Raw genomic sequence first — 18,640 nt, forward strand, 5'->3', positions numbered from 1 at the left:
CGTTTTTATACCAACCACCGAAGGATGGGGGTATATTCATTTTTTCATTCCGTTTGCAACACATCGAAATATCCATTTCCGACCCTATAAAGTATATATATTCTTGATCAGCGTAAAAATCTAAGACGATCTAGACATGTCCGTCCGTCTGTTTGTTTAAATCACGCTAGAGTCTTTCAAAATAGTATCTCTATTTTGAAAGACTCTAGCGTGATTGAGCTGACATTTTGCAAAGGTTCTTTTTTGTCCATAAGCAGGTTAATTTCGAAGATGGGCTATATCGGACTATATCCTGATATAGCTACCATATAGACCGATCCGCCGATTTAGGGTCTTAGACCCATAATAGCCACATTTATTATCCGATTTTGTTGAAATTTAAGACAGTGGATTGTGTCTCCGATTTAGGGTCTTAGGCCCATAAAAGCCACATTTATTATCCGATTTTGCTGAAATTTGGGACAGTGAGTTGTATTAGGCCCTTCGACATCCTTTGTCAGTTTGGCCCAGATCGGTCCAGATTTTGATATTGAGCCATAAAAGCCAGATTTATTATCCGATTTTGCTGAAATTTGGGACAGTGAGTTGTGTTAGGCCCTTCGACATCCTTCGTCAATTTGACCCAGATCGGTCCAGATTTGGTTATAACTGCCATATATACCGATCTTCCGATTTAGGATCTTAGGCCCATAAAAGCAACATTTATTATCCGATTTGGCTGAAATTTGGGACAGTGAGTTGTGTTAGGCCCTTTGACGTCCTATGTCAATTTGACCCTGATCGGTTCAGATTTTGATACAACTGCCATATAGACCGAACTCTCGATTTAAGGTTTTGGGTCCATAAAAGGCGCATTTATTGTCCAATTTCGCTGAAATTTGGGACAGTGCGTTATGTTAGACTCTTCGACATTTTTCTGCAACTTAACCCAAATCGGAGCATATTTAGATATAGCTGCCATGTAGACCAATCTCTCCATTTTAAAGTCTTGGCCCCATAAAAGGCGCATTTATAATCATATTTCACTAAAATTTGACACAGTGACTTATGTTAGGCTTTTCAACATCCACGTCGTATATGGTTCAGATCGGTTTATTTTTAGATATAGCTACTAAAAAGACCAATATTTTGTTATATACAGTTGAACAATGACTTGTACTTATTAGTATTTGATCCAAATCGGAACATATTTTGATATAACTGATATGGGACATAAGGTATGCAATTTTCACCGGATTTTGATGAAAGGTGGTTAACATATATACCCGAGGTGGTGGGTATCCAAAGTTCGGCCCGGCCGAACTTAACGCCTTTTCACTTGTTACTTGTTAGTTTTTAAAGCGCACAACCAGGCGATTACTGGCGAAGATGTATATCCTTGTGGCGTGGGACTGATTAATATCCGCACCCTCTTTTCAACCTAACCTTACCTAAGTCGTCGAAATTAAAATTTGTTTAAATTTAAAATGTAGAATTTTGACCAAAATCCTTACGTATTCTAGGAGGCACAGAGGAAATTGTTGTACAAAATTTTGACAAGATTGGATGATAATGCTTTTGCAAAGAGATACATTTATATGGGAGCTATATCTTAATCTGAACAGGTTTCTATGAAATTCTCCAGTCATCTGAAAAGCCATAAGAGAAACCTCATGCCATTAGGAGCGGTTAAATATATGATCAAACTATTGCAGTATTAGTCAAAATCGGTTGAAAATATTAATGAGAGCTTAATCTGAACCGATTTCTTCCCAAATCGGCCAAATAGTGAAAGTCATAAAAGAACACATTGTGCAAAATTTTAAGTAAATCTGTTTAGAGATATGCTGACAAAGGAGGTATATCCAAATCTGATCCGATTTCCGTGAAATTTAACGGCGATGGTGGTTGGGTGGTCTATCTCTCTTCCTTCTGGGGGTTACAAACAAATTAACTAAGTTTTCGTACCAAGTACCGCAGTAGTGGTGTAGGATGTAAAATTCCATCATAGATATAGATTCAATGTTCCTCAAAGCGAATTTGCAACCAACATCAATTTTGGTTTCAAGTTTAATACACTTACGCAGAATTGGGACCCCCGTGGCGCAGAGGTTGGCATGTCCGCCTATGACGCCGAACACTGTGTTCTAATCCCGGCTTGAACATCAGAAAAATTTCAGCGGTGGTGAGGCAGCTTGAAATGTTAAAACTTCTTTACCAAGTGGTGTCGCTATACGGCACGCCGTTCGGACTCAGCATAGAAAAGGCACATTATCACTGAGCTTAAACTTTAACTCATTGATATGAATCAAGTATCAATTGTTCCTCAATGGAATGTGCATGGAAAATTTAGTTGGTAGAGTTCCTCACTTTTTTAAAAAAGCATTTTGTTATTTTTTTTTTTGTAAAGGGTCATAGGAAATAGATATATTTCCCAGGTGTAAGATCAGATCTCTATAATAAGGCTTTGAGGAAATTGGACGGGCGCATCGGAACGGAACCAAATCATATATCAAGTGTAACGTTGTTTGAAATACAATTGTAGCCACTTTTAAGTAGAGTTGGAGTGAGTTGCGCAAAATCATAAAAGGTTTAAATGTTAATAGAACGACAATCACAAAAAGCGAATTACAGCAACCAAATAAATTAAAACTGAAAATCGAACCAAGGAGAGGAAATTGATGAAAAAAGATATATAAATAACGCATACTTCTATCGATTAATCTCATCAGATTCCCACAACAGAGTACACTAATCTTTGAGTCATAGTCATCTATGTATGTATAAATATGAGTTTTTTCGGCTATATGTATATTGTAAATATGTACATAGTCCCAAAATGTGTTGCAGCCATGGGATCACAATACAAAGTAATTGACTAATAATTTGTTCCAAAAAACTATTTGAAGCATTCTAAAGAAAGAAATATAAAACTCTAGTAATCCTAAAAAAATAGTTTTTTAAAGCTCTTGCTTTTGTGATATATTTTCATTGTTTTCGGCTTTACATTTGTTCATCAAATATTTACAAATAATTTTCAACTACATTTACGAATACGGTTAAGGTTACTATTAAAGATACGGAATACACACGTAACATTTTTCCCAATTATAAGTGACCTTAAAGTGTGTTTTTTGATAATTATTTTAAAAAAGTTTTTGCTTGTTTTTTGGATTTTCATGAAACGGATTGATGGTCAACATGTTTCATTGAAAATAATTCAGAATCATACAAAATCAACAAACCAAAATGGAAAAAAGGCAAACGAATGTTGTTTTAAAATTTGCATTGAAATAGAAAACCAAAAAAAAAAAAAAAAAAAAAAATCCAATAATGAATCAACCGAATAGAAATTAAAATTATCTCAAGCGTGCATCTACTGTAGAGAAAAGAGATCGGAAACGAAAACGGAAATGTATGAAAGTCTAAATATAACGGAAAATAAATAACTCAGTTATTGCAGTATAAGCGAAATTCACATGCCATAGTTTGTTTTTGTTTTTGTTGTTTGTTTTTTATTTTTCATTTTTGCTTTAAATTTGAAGTGTTTGCTTTTATGCATTTATTTCGGATTAGCTTTTATTTCAGAATTCCATTAAACATTATGCTTGGAACATTGCGGTTTCTTGTAACATCGAATTTGTGATCGTTGAGCATTCTGCGATTTTGTTTTGATGTTGTTGGTGAGCATGGTGGTGGTGGTGGTGGTGATGGTGATGGTGGTGGTGCTAATGGCAGATGGCATTGATGGTAAGAGCTTTTGTGAATGGCATATCGTGATTTTGTGTTAGTTGGGGGTGAGTTTTCGAATAAACATATGGCTGATCTCAGACCAACTGCAGTCTGGGCTGTAGGTCTTGGCAAAAGCCATACATCTGTCTCATTTTGTTTAGTTGGGGTTAGTTTAGAATAGAGAGAGAGAGAGAGAGAGAATGTGCATGAGTTGATAGCTTACCAAAGGACTTGCAAGAATGACTCCAATCCTGCTTAGAACCGCTGGAAGACGCTGTAAAATTTACATAAAATATTTGTTGATACTAAAACACACTTTAAGATTTGTGTTAAAAATATGTTTTTTGGTTTTTGGTTTTCTTGATTTTTTGCTTTCGCTTTTTAATTTCAAATGGAATTTTGTTCTGTTTTGCTTGCTTTCGCTGTTGGTTTTTGCGATAGTTTTGGATGGCGAAACTAATTCGATACCAATAACATAGAACAAAAAGTCGTCTTTTTCATGTAATCCATTGAACAAATTCAACTAAAAATAAACTATGATCTAATTATTGTAAAAAAAAGAACGAAGTCAACTTATGAAACAATATTTGGAAGTTGTTTTCGTTTTTTCTCGCTGGGGACCAAACTTTTTTTAACATCTATTTCGTTTTTTTTTCTTTGCATGATGATTTTATGAATTGTTTTCGGTTTATGGCTTTTGGTTTGTTGCAACAAAACGTTTTTATTTTCTCTTTTGGTTAGTCAATCTAATGTTGATGGTGGTTTAATAAATCACAGAAATTGGGAACAATGTTAATAACTAGCATTTGTTTATTTTATTTTGTTACGAGCTTATCGACTTAAAAAAATACTAACTATGTACCTAACACTGTACATGTGTTCTACTTCTTTCAATGTATTGACTTGTATTAAAGAGTCTTTAAGCATTCTCTCACACTTGTCTTATATATTGACAGGGAAATGTATGTTAACAATGGTAATTATAAATATGTAACTATTTGTGTTGGTAAACAGTATTTCGTAATGTTAAATGTAAGTCCAGAGATATACCTCAATTATCGTGGATGATAGGATGTTTCATGAACCCAAAACTTTACTTTAGGATTTTTATTTTAAAATTTTATGTTTTTTTTGCAGATTTCACAAAATAAATAAAATGCTGAGTATGAGTGTTGAACTACAATAATATAATAATGAGTTAATTTTTCCTGGACGACGTGGAAATTGTTCTCAAGAGCAAATTTCACCATTCTAGAGATTGTTGCGGTAATAAGTACAACAGTTGTATAAACTTCACCATAAGATAAAATAAATTCTGGATAGGTTCCAACCTCCTAAATTAGGACGTGCTATGTTTTTGGGAGCGATACTTATACCCAAGATTACTTAGTAATGACTATGAGAGTGACAAACTGAATAAAGTGTCTAAATACCGGATTGGCAGGGTAATTTTCTATATTAATCAATACAGTTTTCATAATTGGTACAGTAAAAGGTGTGAACATAGTACATTGAACAACGGCGCTTTTTATTTGGCCGGGCCGAATCCTCTATACCCCTCATCATTGATCGCGTTTGTCAAGTCCTTTGAACAAATTTTTCATAGTCAGATTGGGCGGGTTATATGGGAGCCATATTAGTTTAGGTTAGCTTTTAAGTGACAGTCTGCCCTCAGACTCCCTTAGACGTTTTCGTCCATTTTGATACCACAGGAACAGAAGAAGGAAGATGCGTTCTATTTACAACCGTTGAACCATCAAGATCGCTTTAAAAAGCCCAGTAACTTGCGAATGTTCACATCCGCTAAATCAGACAGGTTCTCAAAGAAATGAGAACCTAAACTGGAACTTCTTCTAACTGCTAGTGCGGGACACACACACAGTAGGTGTTGTATAGTCTCTTCTTCCTCGATGTCCTCACAGCTTCATGAGGAGTTTGAAATGGATTAAAAGGAGTGATTCCTATTGGAGGTCATATTGCTCCAAGTTCAATTGAAGGTGATAAACTTCTATGAAAAAAAGCTCAAAAAAAAGAAACAAAAAATTAAACTTCAGATAAAATAATTAAAATTATTCCTCATCGTAATCCTGTAGTAACAGATAAAGTCGTTGCTGGCAACCTTCAGTCTGTCAGCATGTTTTCGGATTAGACAGTGACCTGTCATGACGGACACAATGATTGAGACGTCTGTTCTAGCCAATTACAGCAAAGCAGTAGACCTCTTCAAATCTAGATGAGGCCACATAGTTTTGGAATGCCCCCTCTCATTCCTCATTCGTTGCCCTTCGGGCCTGGTCCTGAAAACTTAGATTACATGTCGCCAGAGGCTTAGCCACAGATTCCAGTCTGCCTAGAGTGTGTAAGGTAGTTCCTAGTCCCGCAAGCTCGTCCGCTCTACAATTCCCTGGGATATCTCCGGGGCCCGACACTCAGAACAGGTGAATTTGGAACTGTTCAGCCATCTCGTTGAGAGCTCTGCCATAGTCGAGGTCGGTTTTTTTATTCAGAAATACCTTCTCCAGAGATTTAATGGCTGCCTGGCTGTCTGAGAAGATATTTATGCCCATTGTCGTAACGACATTCTATCTTAGCCATTGCACCACTTCATGAATTGCAAGATTCTCTGTTCGATACACACTGCATAACCTTTTCGATATGAGCAGTTCTAGATCTTTAGAATGCACCAAAAAGCCCATCTGGTCGTTTAGTTTGGAACCATCCGTATAAAAGTCTATGTAAATTCTATTACCGTGATATATGATATCGTAGTTCCAATTGGTTCTATCAGGAAAAGTGGTACAATAATATTTATCCAATAGCGGCTCAAGTAGGGTGTAATCCACACTGCCTGGATCGGATATTGTATCAAGAATAACACAGTGTCCATAGCCGCCACATGACCAATGAGAAAGCTCCCTTAACCTCATGGCAGTGGTCGCAGCAATTTGTCTAGCTACAATGTCCAGAGCCATAAGATGTAGCATTAAATTCAGTGCATCAGATGGTGTCGTCCTCAGTGCGGCTGTGATGCACAAACAAGCCATCCTTTGGATCTGGTTAATTATTGAGCAGTGGGTGGATTTTTGAAGCGCCGTCCAACAGACTACTACACCATATAGCATAATAGGTCTGACAACTGCAGTATATACCCAATGCATGACACGCGGTCTAAATCCCCAACTTTAGCCAATGGCTCTTCTTGCCCTTTCCAAAATGTTGGATTTGAAGTTCAATTTCCGGTCCAGCAAAACACCCAGGTATTTTGCGCTGTAATTGGAACATTCTCTCCACCCAAAGAGACAGGTTCCACTGTACGCAACTTGTATCTCCTGCTGAAAAGAGCTACTTTTCTCTCGCAAGGATTTATACCTAGACCACTTTCGCTAGCCCACTTTGCTGTTGCACGTGGAGCTTCCCGAAGTGTATCTCTTAAAGTGCTGGGAAACTTTCCCCTAACCGCAATTGCCACGTCATCAGCATACGCGACCACTTTCACGCCTTTTTCTTCAAGAGACAATAATATATTGTTAATGGCTATATTCCAAAGAAGAGGAGACAGTACACCTCCTTGAGGAGTTCCTCTGCAGACCCATCTTTTTAGATCCACAGATCCCAAGTCTGTCTTAGTACATCTTTTAGTAAGTAAGTTATTAATAAACTTTCTTACGGTAGAGTTGATGCCTAGAAACTTCAACACCTTCATGATTGACGTCGGTTTTACTTAATTGAAACCACCCTCAATGTCAATAAATGCTCCCATAGTAAATATATATTTCTTGACAGCGAGAAAACCCTCTATGTAGCCGAATAGGTCGTGAAGTGCTGTTTCAGTGGATTTGCTTTTACTACAATATATGCATACTGCTGCCGCGACAAGCGATCTCCTAAGATATGTTTCTATCAACCTCTCAAGAGTCTTCGTGTCCTTCGTGTCCCTCCATCCCACAGGCATATATGACATTCTGATACAAGCAGAGTATATCTCCCTAAGCCAGGGAACCAGTCTATCAGACACAGCTTGTAATTCAACCGGTGATTCATCATCAGGGCCTGGCGACTTAAAGGAGTCGAAACTTCTTATCGCCCAAAGGATTTTCAGCTCAGACACAATTTCCCTAAAGGCCTCCGACGAATGCAAATCAGTGACAACCTCCTCTGGCGCCACAGTGTCCGTTGGAGAATTTCCCGGGAAATGTGTATCAACGAGTAGTTCTAGTGTTTCCACACTAGACATTGTCCAAAAATTCTCTGACTTCTGGATATACCCCACCGCAATAGGTCTCGAGGATCGAATCTTCCTAAGACTAGAGGCCTTAGATGTATCCTCCACGGAGTTGCAGAATTCTACCCAGGATTTCTTCTGAGCCTTTCTCATGATGATCAGAGAAGCTGTGCTCATCCAACACTTCCCAGTCCCATATTCTTCCACTTATATCTTCCGATAAAAAGGTAATATTTTGTACCTCCTGCTTGTTCCTGGTAATAAAGGTCGGTTTAACCCCTTTATTACAAATCGCCAGATTGCAACTTATAATATATTCGATAAGCAGCTCACCTCTTTCGTTGACATCCGAACTTCCCCATATCTGGTGATGTGTATCAGCTTCACTTCCTACAATGAGGCTTTTCTTCCATACAGAAGCAGCTCCAACCAGCGACTTAAGGTTTGAAGGCGGAATCTCTGAATCGTGTGTCATATATAGGGAAGCCAGCCAGTATGAGACTTGTTTATTTCAAGGCTGGCTACTACTACATTTTCAGTGCTTAGCGACGGAAAAAGAAAAACATTAAGACAACTCTTTCCAAAAATACAAGCTCCGTGTCCCCTATTCCCCGTCCCTTGAGAAGTTTAAATCCCGGAATTCTTAATCCACGTAACATTCCTCCACACACCGATGGTTCCTGGATAAGAACCACGTCAAATCCTCCAGCCATCAGCTGAAGCGGCCTTACGATAGTGGAGATTTATCTGTAGAAACCGGACCATAGTCAGGATTCAGAACTTCCACCACTGTTGTGTTAGCCTCGTCTTCTGACTCCACCAGGAGTTCATCCTCACAAGATTCGTTAGAACTTGTCATGATGAGTTTCCGTACGCATCCAGGGGCAGGTGAGAAAGCTGTGGAACCACTCTTCCTCAGGACACTGGGCACTTGCGGTGTGGACGATTTCTCCTTAGATTTTTCACTAACGGCTGCTGTCGAAGTACTTACTGAGTTCCGTGCTTCCTCGCTAGCTCACACTTTGAGCCCTGTCCAACTTTGTGACCCACCCACACAGGGCTTGTCGGGTCCCGTTTCGATGCCATCCCCTCCTGTCTCCATTATGGCAGGGGGATTTTCAGTCTCCTGCAATCCGCCCGACTTTTTTTTAGCGCACAACAATGCATTTCAATTGAGCGTTGATCGCCGAAGGCAATTAGTCTGTATCGGCCTCGATACCAGCCTGCATCGTCACAAACTGAAGGAGACCCTGGAAATTTCCCAAGGATATCGGAGTATATTGATGACAGTCCATTGACTATCCCACTCCAATTATTCCTAGGTATGCAGCCCTGTTCTTCTCTCTTGTCGACAACTGCCATCACCAAGCTGTCTCTTGCGACATTAGCAAAGGTTCTTGGACCCATCTTATTGTTGTTCGCCCTAGTTATTTTAGGCATGGGATGACCTTCAGATGACCGCAGCCTTTTGGCTGAATGCGGTGCAGTTTCCGAATCTAGACGTGTAGTCTTTGGGGTAGCCTATGCAGCGAATTCCCGAGCCCAATTTAGGGAATCCCTCTCCCTATCAGTGAGAGTCTTAGAATCATTCGCACCAAGCCTCTCTATAAACCAGAGAGCGATGCGTCTTCGTCGTTAGGTTGAAAAGCAGTGCGGATATTAATCCGCACGATGCCACTATGGACATTAATCTAAGCCAGTAATGGGCTTTTTGTGCGCTCTTAATACTAAAAAGTAATCTCGAAAAAGAAGATCTAAGTTAGAAATTCCGTGCTACTTGCAATATCCTTGGTTCATGTCTGGTATTGTGTCACGCTAAGTGCCGGTGACTGTTAGCCACGAAAGCCTTGCAATGATATAGGAAATGCTCCAACTTCTCGTCAATTTCCCCACATGCCTATACATGATATCACGTGCCGCACCGATTTTGCATAAGTGAGATCGTAGTACTTTCAGTAATAGCCTCGACTTCTCATGATTCGGATCTCCCCATCAGATTTTCTTCGTCCTACCGACCGTTTCGCTGTTCCGCAGTGTTAAATGCGCGTTCGACGCCCACGAAAGACTTTGGGTTAAACAAGTTTATTGACAGCCTCTGGCCTTTACCGTCAAATCGTCTGCTCTTTCATACCCGGCACCCAAGCTATGCGGATTGTGCCATTCTTACACTCCATGACTGTTCGTGACCTTAGCGTCCTCCTTGTTATGGCCTGTTTATTGTCCGAAAAGATGTTCACAATCGACGTCCTTTCGTGAACACTACACCACCTCATGCATTCCGTGATCGGCCGGACCTCTGCCTGCGGGACCGTAAAATGGTCGGGCAGTCGAAAACAGATCTAAGACCCTGGGTTGTCACCCAGTCCCCCTCTGCTAACCCAGTACCCCTCCGTCCTCTAGCCGTAGTCCATCTGTGTAGCATAATCTCGCAGATGGCAGTACAAGGATTCCGTCAATCCAAGACTGTGCCGCTGGCAGTGCCTCGCACTCGACCTCAAGTGTCATCTCAGGTATCCGATTGGAAACCACTTCTATTCCTTCCAGGTTTTCTATCGTAAGGCTCTAGTGGATCAAATATCTAGAATAGAACCCTGTGCCATAGTGGGCGTACCATGTTGTCTGAACCTGTTGTATTATCTTTACGTTGCACTATTTCTCCATCGTAGTCCACCAAACCTCTAAGTCGTAAGTTTGTATTGGCCTTATCCTGTAGAGCCTTGTGGGATATCCTTGGAATCAATCCCCATTTCGATCCTACGGCCCGTCTACCTAAAGCCCAGCATCTGTGAGCCTTCTCAGTACGCTCCTGAATGTGACACTCTCAATTCAGTTTCCTTTCGAACATCACACCTAAGTATTTGAACTTGAATTTCGAAATCGTTCCATTGTAAACATGGTTCGTCCAATTGGCCCAAAATTGGTCAAATTGGTTTTCCTCATGAACACGCATATTTCAGTCTTCTCTGGGTGAACATTGAGACCCCTTGGTCTAGCCCAGCCGTACGCCATTACCGAGACCCTTTCAGCTAATCTGCATAGCTGATTTGGCCCCTTACTTCTTAGAAGCATTATAACATCGTCTGCATAGCAGACGGTTTAGCATCCATAAATGGTTGTGGTGGTCACCCACAGGAGTGTCTATAAAATGACCCCTGAGGCGTGCCTGTGCCACTTTCTCCCTTATATTTGCGTCATGGGACCACAATTCATCCACTTGTTACTTAGTTTATGGTTAAGCCAGGCTTTAAGGACCCGGTACTGATCTCAACATTGGATCAGTGTGTCGGTTCGCCCATTTGTTTGTTAATAACGATTTGCCGCTCTGGTACACATCAATTTCTCCTTTTTACGACGTGCTCTGTTGTAAAACCTGCTGACCTTTTACCAATGCTGCGAATCACCCCGGCCATCCCTGATTTTTCTTGAGCATATTTCCTTTCTCGAAGAGGACAATTATCTTCGAAAGACCCCACTATTGCAGTCGTAATCCTGTTGACATTGTCTTCAATGTCTCCTATGCTTGAACAATCTAAATTTTATTGCTGAAGTCTTCTTCTGAGTAGTCTTCCGAATTTTGTTCAATTGGTTTTCAACTAACTATCGGATTTGGCGTTGGCCGTGCTATTCCAAGTCTAATGTAGCGATGGTCAGAGAAGGAGTGCTTCATGGAGACCCTCCTATCCTGAAACTCATTGGTTAGATTTTCCGAACATATTGTCACATCTAAAACCTCCTCACTATTCCTATTAACAAAGGTAGCGGTATTACTAATATCTAGTGTTATCAAGCCGTTAGTATTCAATAATTCTGCCAGGGCTTGATTCCGCTTATCTATGTTGGCACTACCCCATGGAGGTTAGGTGAGTTTATTCATCCTCACAAGATTCGTTAGATCTTGTCATGATGAGCTTCCGTACGCATCCAGAGACAGGTGAGAAAGATGCTTCACTAGCTGCTGCTGTCGAAGTACTTTTTGAGTTCCGTGCTTCCCCGCTGGCGCACACCTCGAGCCCAGTCCAACCAGAGGACCCACTCACACAGAGCTTATCGAGTCCTGTTTCGATGCCTTCCCCTCCCATTTCGATCGTGGGAGAGAAATTTTGAGTCTCCTGCAATCCGCCAGACATTAGCGATGTGGTCGATAGTTCCTCAGGTAAGTTTTCAGCAACGACTGCCGAGTCGTTTCCTGATTCCCCAAACCCACCGCTTTGATAGACCTTCAGTTTCACCTTGTTGAAACCGAAGCATACAACACCTTCAGACTTGTTGAGGACAGCGAGGCAACCGGAATTTGGTACGAATACTGCATGCTTCCGGTCACCATCAGCCTCATCCAATTTACCAATCTTCCAGTCGGTGGTTTACAGATTTGGATTACATTCCCTTAGTCCTCCAAGTATAGATTCAGGATTTGAGGGAATTCTTGGTATCCAATCATGCGTCATTGGTCGAGAAGGAACATCTTCCTTCTTGACTAGATCCACTGCTGCGCCTGGCGAGATCTCACCAATCTTTTTTAGGGCGCAACGATACATTTCAAGTGAGCGTTGATCGCCGAAGGCAATTAGTTACAAGCTGAAGGAGACCCAAGAAATTCCGCAAGAACGTCTGAATATAGTGATGACAGTCAATTGACTATCCCACTACCATTATAAATAGGTATGCAGCCATGCTCTTCTCCCTTGTCGACAACTGCCTTGACTATACTGACCCTAGCGATATAAGCAAAGGTTCTTGAACCCATCTTACTATTGCTAGCCACAGTTTTTTGAGCCTGGGATGCCCTCCAGGTGACAGCAGGTTTTTGAATAATTCGCTTTAAGCCTCTCAATAAATCCGAGAGCTTTGCGTCTTCTATTATTTCAACCTCTTAAAGAGCGTGTTGGTTTGCCGGGGAAGGCCGATGGCCTAGGCAAGATGGAATAGGTTCAGATTTGTCCTTACGACTCGAACCAGCTGTCTTCGTCAAAAGCCGCTGCTGACCAGTCTTCTGTCGGCTAGTGGAGCCTGTAGAAGCTGCTCCACCAGTCGAGGATCCAGTAGCAGACAACATGCTGCTGCCTGACACCACCACCGCAGATGTTGGGTCTTTGGAGTTCATTTTTGGGCCAACTCCCGGGCTCTTGATCTGCCGCTCTACGGGAAACCGATCACCAACCGGTTTATGGATAACACTATTGTAGCTTACCTTGAGTGACTTAAGGTTTTTTTTTTTTTTTTTTCAAAAATAATAACCCATTTCGAGTTAAAGAAAAAATGTAACGGGGAGAAATAACAAAACGTCCGCTCCGCCCAACGGTTAAAACAAGAATCCCCGCGAAATGGTTAAAGTTCGCATCGCACCTTATTACAACCTCATTTCCTGTCTGTCTCCTCGGCCGAGAACCAGAGTTAGAATTGAATAATTGGTTGTTGATATGGTTCACTCCAGAAACTTTGTTCCGGGTCGTCCATGGCTCCTGAATTAAGGCAATATTAATCTTGCCCTCGCTGGTTTTCTCCATCCGAGCGTATGTAGCTGTTTAGCTCCCAATGGAAGTTTAGCTGAATAAACTCAATCATTGGTCCTCAAGTAAATGGGCTTTTTGGAAGTGGGTGCTGATCTCATCGCCCGCTCCTGTCGGCTGTCGGTTATTGTCTTGTCGTCGGCCCCCCGTTTTTTTGACGGTATTCAGTGTGCTGCCATTGCACTGCCCGAAGACTCAATATGAATGAGACGACCTTGGTATGTAGTACGCCATGCCTTCAGTCTTAGCCAAACTTCCTTCTTCTCCCAGTGAAGTCTGCACCCAAACCTTGGTTTTGCTTACTTAGAATCCTAATATGCGTTCCGTCACAAATTTTCTGCCCCATCCCCTGATGCAGACCGTTGCCAGTGTGAGCTGGGGGATGTCCATCTTTCTTACCAGGTCGAGCTTTAGGCCCTAGGGACTGTAGATGCTCCGACGAACAGTCTGACGGTATCAATACATTCTGCTGACGCAAAGCGCAGCGTCAAAATATCCCTCTATATTCGTTGCTCATGATTTGTATGGATGGACCCCCTTCAGAGTTCAACACATGTTCGAAAACCCGATCGTTTACCAGATGCCCCACTTGAGACCGATGATTTGGTGGAATCCTACCGGATGCACTGCCGATATTGATGACTGCATAGGTCTCTGTTGTACTTCCTTGCCACTCTGGTATTAGAGGGCGGCCCCTTGCATCTCTCAACGGCCATCTTCCTCTTCCGTGATGGCTGTGGCATCTTTTTCGAAGTCACAGTTCTCCATGAAGACTCAGGGACCGTGCCCGCTTAATTCGTTCCTGTTCCGACTTTGTCCCCCCCCCCCTCAGGACACTGTCTAGAGCCTCCATTGCGGGAGGCCTGGCTTGGTCTTCCCAGAGTACTTCAAAGCGGGGAGTTCTTATTCTTTTTCAGCATTTTAGCAGTGTTATGCTCTTCGGGAGATCTGATCCTCTTCCTAGCTTCCGTAGAAGTGCCTGGAATATCAGTTCCATGCCTTTTTAGCATTATGCCTTTCCGCTCTATTTCGCTATCGATGCATACTCCTCTGTCTTCTTCGTCGTACCCCGGATGGATTTCTCAGTTTTCTTGTAAGCTTAGAAAAGCCCTCGCTTACTTTTGCCATCATTCCGCTGTCCTAATCGCTCGATTCGAATGCGATGACACTGTCGCTGTCTGAACCTGGATCGGTAACACCACCTTTACTTAAAGGCTGGGCACAAAGTGCGCATTCCTCTGGCATTCGACTGGTTGTGCGCTTGAAGCATTACTCTCGACTACAGGTGCCAAGGCACCCACATCTATAGGAGGGACGGACGGACAACATGATACGGTCATGATGCCACCATGGCAGCTGTTAGGTCTTTGGAGTCCATTTTGAGCCTACTCCGAGATACAGAGTCGTTTTCAGAGCATTTGGTCTGAACATAGTACGAGTATAAGACTTTCCATCGAATCTTTTTCACTTACCAAATTCTCCTCGTTCAAAAGCACTCCGATAGTACAATTCTTAACCACGAGTGTATCATTTCTTTGCGCAAGTAAACAAAAGAAAGACAAACAACAAGTAAGAGCGTGCTAAGTTCGCCCGGGCCGAATCCTATATAACCTCCTACATGGATCGCGTTTATCGATATATCGGTATCTCTTTTTAGGCAAACAAAAAATATTGAATAAGAACTATTCTGCTATTGGAGCTTTATCAAGTTATAGTCAGATTCGGACCATAAATGAATTGAATCGAAAGAGATGTGCGCCCCCTAGAGGCACAAGAAGTCTAGACCCAAGATCGGTTTATATGGCAGCTACAACAAAACATGAAGCAATTTGGCCCATTTACATTCCCAACCGAGCTACACAAATAAAAATCACTTGTGCAAAATTTCAAGTGGCTAGCTTTACTCCCTCGAAAGTTAGTGTGCTTTCGACAGACAAACGGACGGACATGATTGACATGGCTAGATCGACTTGAATGTCATGACGATCAAGAATATATATACTTTATAGGGTCTAAGACCCCTATTTCGAGGTGTTACAAACAGAACGTCGAAATTAGTATACCCCCATCCTATGGTGGAAGGAATAAAAAGGAAGCCGCTTTCAAAAGAAAGAAAGGCTTTTGCCGATGTCATAGTTAGGCGTGCGATAGCCGATTTAGCAAACAGAGGGTCAGCGGATCATATCCCCGCGATCGCAACAAAGGGTTTTTATTCCCGAAATAGTTTTTCGGAGATTCTAGTCCGAAGAGACAAATAAAGAAATATTTTGACACTCTCAAATAAAATTGAGGGAACACAGCTCGTTTTTTTTGGGTCAAACACATTCAAATGGTCCTTTGGCATACGGCCATCTGCAAGTCAGACTTCGAGATGTGAGAAGGGAAGTTCTTTGCTTTTTATACCCTCCACCATAAGATGGGGGGTATAATAATTTCGTCATTCTGTTTGTAACTACTCGAAATATTCGTCTAAGACCCCATAAAGTATATATATTCTTGATCGTCGCTACATTTTATGTCGATCTAGCCATGTCCGTCCGTCTGTCCGTCTGTCCGTCCGTCCGTCTGTCTGTCGAAAGCACGCTAACTTCCGAAGGAGTAAAGCTAGCCGCTTGAAATTTTGCACAAATACTTCTTATTAGTGTAGGTCGGTTGGTATTGTAAATGGGCTATATCGGTCCATGTTTTGATATAGCTGCCATATAAACCGATCTTGGGTCTTGACTTCTTGAAACTCTAGAGTGCGCAATTCTTATCCGATTGGAATGAAATTTTGCACGACGTGTTTTGCTATGACATCCAACAACTGTGCCAAGTATGGTTCAAATAGCTGCCATATAAACCGATCTTGGGTCTTGATTTCTTGAGCCTCTAGAGTGCGCAATTCTTATCCGATTGAAATGAAATTTAGCACGACGTGTTTTGTTATTATATCCAACAACTGTGCCAAGTATGGTTCAAATCGGTCCATAACCTGGTATAGCTGCCATATAAACCGATCTGGGGTCTTGACTTCTTGAGCCTCTAGAGGGCGCAATTCTTATCCGATTGGAATGGAATTTCGCACGACGTGTTTTGTTATGATACCCAACAACTATGCCAAGTATGGTTTAAATCGGTTCATAACCTGATATAGCTGCCATATAAACCGATCTTGGGTCTTGACTTCTTGAGCCTCTAGGGGGCACAATTCTTATCCGATTTGAATGAATTTTTGCACGAAGTATTTCGTTATGATATCCAACAACTGTGTCAAGTATGGTTGCAATCGGTCCATAACCTGATATAGCTGCCATATAAACCGATCTTGGATCTTGACTTCTTGAGCCTCTAGAGGGCGCAATTCTTATCCGATTGGAATGGAATTTCGCACGACGTGTTTTGTTATGATACCCAACAACTATGCCAAGTATGGTTTAAATCGGTTCATAACCTGATATAGCTGCCATATAAACCGATCTTGGGTCTTGACTTCTTGAGCCTCTAGGGGGCACAATTCTTATCCGATTTGAATGAATTTTTGCACGAAGTATTTCGTTATGATATCCAACAACTGTGTCAAGTATGGTTGCAATCGGTCCATAACCTGATATAGCTGTCATATAAACGGATCTGGGGATTTGACTTCTTGAGCTTCTAGAGGGCGCAATTCCTATCCGATTTGGCTGAAATTTTGCATGAAGTATTTTATTTTTACTTTCAAGAACTGTGTCAAATAAGGTTCAAATCGGTTCATAACCTGATATATCTGCAATATAAACCGATCTGGGATCTTGACTTCTTGACTCCTAGAGGTCGCAATTATTATCCGATATGCCTGAAATTTTGTACGATGGATCCTCTCATGACCATCAACAAACGTGTTTATTATGGTCTGAATCGGTCTATAGCCCGATACAGATCCCATATAAATCGTTCTCTCTATTTTACTTCGTGAGCCCCAATGGGCGCAATTCTTATACGAATTGGCTGAAATTTTACACAGGTCTCCAACATATAATTTAATTGTGGTCCGAACCGGACCATATCTTGATACCGTTTTAATGGCAGAGCAACTCTTTTCTTATATCCTTTTTTGCCTAAGAAGAGATGCCGGGAAAAGAACTCGACAAATGCGATCCATGGTGGAGGGTATATAAGATTCGGCCCGGCCGAACTTAGCACGCTTTTACTTGTTTTTGCCTAAGAAGAGATGCCGGGAAAAGAACTCGACAAATGCGGTCCATGGTGGAGGGTATATAAGATTCGGCCCGGCCGAACTTAGCACGCTTTTACTTGTTTAACATCTCTTGTTCATGTGCAAGAAGTAGGGAATGTGATTGGCATGTCTTCTAGCTACAAAGTAATGGTTTTTAGAAGGAGTCCAACCAAATAGGAGCCACCGCATGGGTAGTGTGGTTTTCAAATCTGTATGTTATTGTGTTTGCAACAAACACCTGAACCAGCTTCTGTCATGATATTTATGTTATGTCTTTAAATATCCATGGAAATTATAGTCTATCTACAATAATATATATCTTGCGGGGTCAATTTCAATGTATGGAAGATCGTACCAGATCAAGAAAGTTTTGTTTTTGATTTCTTTGTGGGCTGATCTATTGTAAATTGTAATAACATATGATGTTATGCATGCTCTTCAAAACTAGTCCAGTCCAGTGTCCAGTGCTTTACGGTAGCGTTGATGGCAAATATCACGCATCATTATGGTCTTTGTTTTAATTGTTGTTGAGACAGCAACAGCACAGGTTTCTGGTTCTATTTTAAAGTCGATGATATGTTTTATTTAACGCTTGAAAAGAATAATATAAAGTATTTCAATTGTCTTCTTTATGTTTAGGTTTAAGGTAAATGGCAGTTTCTTACACATGCTACCACTTTTCATTTTGGATATAGCCGGTCGAAATCAATGAGGTTGGTGAAATGGTATTAAAAACAAGTAGAAAAAGGCCAAAAGGTACTATCGCATGGCGGCCATAACTCCTGAAATTACAAAATTGACGTTTAAAGACAAAACACTTTTCTCATGTCTATAACCAAATACCAGCCTTTTTGTGGCCAAGTCTGAACTGGGAGATGTAGGAGATGTAGATCGAAAATAAGAAAATTTTATCTCTAGAGGGCATATAGGAACTTAGAGCGTATTTTTCATTGGATTGCTTTTAGGTTAGGAATATATATTTTCTAGACATGGTCCACATAG

At 41.2% G+C, this 18,640-nt stretch overlaps 1 protein-coding gene across 10 annotated transcripts in view; it reads right to left on the reverse strand.

Annotated features, from left to right (window-relative positions):
• The window catches only part of LOC106086294 (glutamate-gated chloride channel), a 383,785-nt gene that overhangs the window by 139,515 nt on the left and 225,630 nt on the right, over positions 1-18,640 (reverse strand). For 9 of the 10 annotated variants that reach the window (XM_059360211.1, XM_059360210.1, XM_059360204.1 and 6 more), the window contains one exon: positions 3,935-3,985. The exons of the other annotated variant lie outside the window; for it this stretch is intronic. In XM_059360211.1, the coding sequence (XP_059216194.1) occupies positions 3,935-3,985 (51 nt within the window). The remainder of the gene's footprint in view (positions 1-3,934; positions 3,986-18,640) is intronic. 10 annotated transcript variants of the gene reach the window in all.

This window comes from Stomoxys calcitrans, chromosome 1 (assembly GCF_963082655.1).
Source record: "Stomoxys calcitrans chromosome 1, idStoCalc2.1, whole genome shotgun sequence".
NCBI lineage: Eukaryota > Metazoa > Arthropoda > Insecta > Diptera > Muscidae > Stomoxys > Stomoxys calcitrans.